At 37.4% G+C, this 4,332-nt stretch overlaps 1 protein-coding gene across 1 annotated transcript; it reads left to right on the forward strand.

Moving 5' to 3' along the window:
* The first annotated feature begins 471 nt into the window (after positions 1–471).
* Positions 472–1,101, forward strand: LOC139744495 (adenosine receptor A2a-like). The gene has a single exon (XM_071654928.1). It carries the CDS (start codon positions 472–474, stop codon positions 1,099–1,101), a length of 630 nt encoding a protein of 209 aa, XP_071511029.1.
* The last annotated feature ends 3,231 nt before the right edge of the window (positions 1,102–4,332 follow it).

The following is a 4,332-nucleotide window of genomic DNA, read 5'->3' on the forward strand; positions in this document are numbered from 1 at the left end:
CGATCACCCGTTGTAGCCATCACGCAGACCTTGACAAAATGACACTTGGATTATTTCATCTCGTGGAAAGGTTTTTACGAAAGGTGTATTTTATTTCGTGGTGTCCAGATTTCAACGTTCAGCAAAATGACGGATGGAAAAGATAACTTAACTCATGCGTTGGTGAACGACTTGCCGGTTACCACACTGCACATCGCTTTATTCTTGTCTTTTATGATACCTACAGTAATTTGCACCGTTTTGGGAAACTGTTTGGTGGTTTTTGCAGTCTACCGATCGCAGCGTTTGCGGACGCCAACGTACTTCAGCATTGCATGTCTGGCTGTGGCTGATTTCCTTGCCGGATTTGTCGGTATTCCTTTATATCTGTATTTCAACTTCTCAAATGCTACTCACAGGCGTTGTCATTCTCCTTCAACGATATATCTTGTATCACCACTCACTGCCCTTCGCGCTTTGTCTTTTCTTCAAATGGTCACGATCACTCTCGACCGGTATATCGCAATCACAAGACCACTGCGCTACTTATCCATAGTGACTTTTAAACGCGTCAGTGTTGTGATAGTCTTTACCTGGATGACATGCATCGCATTCTTCGTGACACGATCCTATTTGATCGCATCCAAACACACCCAGGTGATTACTATCAAGTGTCCTGGAATTCATTTTGAGGACCCCTATCTACGGGCCGTGAATCTGATCGTACTTGTAGGCAGCACTCTTGCATTCCTCGTGTTAACCGGTATCAACGTGCGCATACTACGAATCTCTTTCAAACAGTCCCGCGTGATCTTTCAGGCAACAGAAGCAATTGGAAGGAATCAAGGTAACCATGAAATATCGATCAAGAATTTGAAAGGGGCCCAAAATATCTGCATCATCGTTTTCATCTTTATTCTCTGCTGGGTTCCCACGCAAATAGTTTTCGGGTTGGAACTGTCTCCATTGAGCGAACATCATTTTCCTGTTCTTGCCGAAGTCATGGTCATCAGTATGGCCATAAATTCGGCCGTTAATCCACTTATCTACGGCTACAGAGATCGTTTGTTTCGCGAGGCATTTAATGAATTCAGAAATCGCCTTATGACCTTGATTTTCTGACTGAAAGCTGACATTAGACTATTATTTGCTATTACGAATGGAACAGACTGGTTAACTCAAGGTAATTTTATGATTTTGTCGAAAGAAGTACTTCCAAAGATGAAAAACAATTAGACAAATGCAGATTACAGACAAATATTCAGCGTGAAAATAAAACAATTGCGTTGGGGAATTTCGTGTAAAGCTCGTGCTGCTTTTCAACTAGACGATTCTATGCAATGTCAAAGCACAAAACTTGGTTAACATGATGTGAGAAAAAGATTTCAAGTTATGATAACAAAACGTGGGAGTTCGACTCGATGTAATTTTATGATTTTATGATTTTGTCGATAGAAGGACTTCCAGATGATGTAGAACAATTAGACAATTGCAGATTAGAGAAGGATATTCAACGTGAAAATAAAACAATTACGATGGGGTGTTTCGTGTAAAGCACGTGCTGTTTTGCAACTAGACGAATTTACTTCATGTCACCTGGTCACAGCACAAAACTCTCCGTCCTCTCAGTCGAGTTGTCGGTTGAATAGTCTTCAATAAAAAAACTTTCGTTAAATTGTTTTTTTTTTCAATTCTTAGTCAAAAACTTTCCAGAATTTTTCCACTTGGATCGCCTCTCCTCCCATACATATGTGATTGCTCGCTCCACTGTTACTATATCATACCAATTAAAATGTCATGTATTGTCAATGGCGAGTTAATTGATTTCATTCTTCTACTGGCCAGCTATGAATTTGAATTATATATAAAAATATATATAATTGCTTGCAACTAATTCTTTGACAAGTTATAATTATGGTCAGCATTCTTTCTATATGTAAAAATCAATCTTTTAGAAAATTTTTCTTATGCAGCCTCATACCTTTGAAACAATCCAAACATTTGTACTTTGCAATGCTAACTCTAAACAATTCTTAAAGTAATGTTTAGACTATTCTCTGTAAATCTTAATTTTTTAACATTCCCTACGATTTTGATTCGCCCTTTTTTGCTGAGAAGTAGTGATTCTGGTGTGAACTCACGTTTACGTAAAAATTTGTAACGGTAGGGGTTTTAAAGGTTATTCATATGATATTTTGAATGATTTATTGCCTTTTATTTCTTTTTATGATCCCCTTCCTCCACCGCCTGGAGGCTTTTTTATTGCAATTTGCGGTATAGAAAAAATACATTACTATTAGCATTACTACACTAGAGAACCTGATTGACGTGAGAATATTAAAAATGGGGGAACTTGAGTGACAAATTAACTGCAGCTAGTTGATTGAACCATGCATCCCTCTCCATATCAAAATTAGTTTTCCACCTCATAAACGCCACCTCATCACTTATTCTTATCATTTCTACCTAACGACAATCTTTATGTCATGAACCCAAGTTGATTCAAAACAAGAAATGACAATATCAAACGAGACCGGTTGAAGACTACATCGCTTTGAGTTTAATTGTTTGGATGCTCTGATATTGTGGAAAGATTACCTCCAGAATCCGTATCTCGTATCGTGCTGATTTCAACGCTTGAAGTTTGTAGATGCAAAGGGATGATATTCGATGAGATGGATAATATTTATTATAGACAAAAGAGCAGCCAACATCACGGCAATTACCCGCTGAGCACTGCTTTGCTCTTGACTTGTTTGATACCAGTGAAAGTTGGGAGCGTTGTCGGAAACGGCTTGGTGGTATTTGCAGTTTATAGATACCATCGCTTGTGAACACTAACATACTTCATTATTGCAAATCTTGCTCGGCCGATTTCTTCATTGGATTTCTTTGTATCCCTTTATATCTTTATTTTGACCTCTCAAGTACTACGTGTTCTGACTCCTCCTTTAGGATTGTATGTTCCAGACCAGTGGCAGCATTTGGTTCAATGTCTCTTTCCCAGATAGTCATTGTCTCAGTGGACCGATACTTTGCTATTACTAGACCACTGCGCTACGCCACCTTAATAACCACTAACAATTCCAAGTTGTGGTGGCATTCACGTAGATATTAATTAGCGCTTTCTTTGCACCATATTTTTATTTTACGCATTTTGTCAAAAATCGCCAAGACGAGGACTATCAAGTGTCCTGGAAAATATTTTAAGGACCCCTATTCGTGGGCCCTAGATCTGAGCTCGCTGGTGAACAGTTGTCTTGCTTTTCTCATGGTAGCAGTTATAAACATGCGCATATTACAAACTGCTTTCAAACAGTCCCGCGCAATACATCAGACAAACGAAGCTTTTGTAAAGAATCAGGGTAATCGTGATATATTATTCAAGAATTTCAAAGCCGCCCAAACAATCTCAATAGTTGTTTTCATCTATATAATAGGTTGTATTCCCTCGCTAATTCCTTTGGGTATCGGACTAGTAAGCGAGTATCATCAACCCGTTCTTGCCCAAGTCAACCTCATCAGTCTGGGCATAAATTCGGCTGTCAATCCGCTCGTCTACTGCTACAGAGATCGTTTATTTCGTGAGGCGTTTAGTGAGCTCAGAAGGCGCCTTAGAAAACCGCTTATTTCGTGATTGCATGTCGGCATTTGATTAATGCACTGAACATTATTTCCAACTGAACAGAGATGAAGAAAATTAGTAACAATATCAATATGACGGAATGATATGCATACAGCTCAACTTGGTAAAGAATTGTTTTTATAGTTCGATTGCCTAACGCATTCATATGCACACACTGAAGTAACTTCGGTGAGATCGTTTTTAGAAACCACGTCCATCTTTGTATATATGCTACAGATCATTGTTTATACTCTTTGACGAAGTCGTTGTAAATATATATATATATATATATATATATATATGTACATATATATATATATAATATACATATATATATATATATATATATACAATTCAAACCTCAGGGTAGAGAAAACCTGGCCATCAAAAAGTGATAAGGGATAAATATTTACTGAAATACCATGCTTTAAAAGAAAATGAATAAGGCAATCGAGTTGGGTGCATTTTGAACAGATATAGTGAGTCTAGATTCTAGATAAATGAAGTTTCTTCAAAATATTGTCTATAAGAAGCAAATGAAAATGCCTTACCAAACAAAAGAGTAAACAGCTTAATAGACCTTCTTGTTGGTAAAATTGAATTATGAATCCTAATTGGTTTATACATGTATTTGATAAGACTGTGAGATATATGACTAAATTTATCTACTTGGACTCACACTATGGGCAGAATAGTCTGTTACATATTGCTCATTCAGAAAAAAAAAA

The sequence above is a fragment of the Diadema antillarum genome, unplaced genomic scaffold, assembly GCF_040938485.1.
Source record: "Diadema antillarum isolate AM-2024a unplaced genomic scaffold, OU_Dant_1.0 seq00001184_RagTag, whole genome shotgun sequence".
Lineage (NCBI taxonomy): Eukaryota > Metazoa > Echinodermata > Echinoidea > Diadematoida > Diadematidae > Diadema > Diadema antillarum.

Bases quoted from the DNA above. Each gene is read 5' to 3' on its own strand.
- LOC139744495 (XM_071654928.1), top strand. From the start codon at position 472: ATGGTCACGATCACTCTCGACCGGTATATCGCAATCACAAGACCACTG.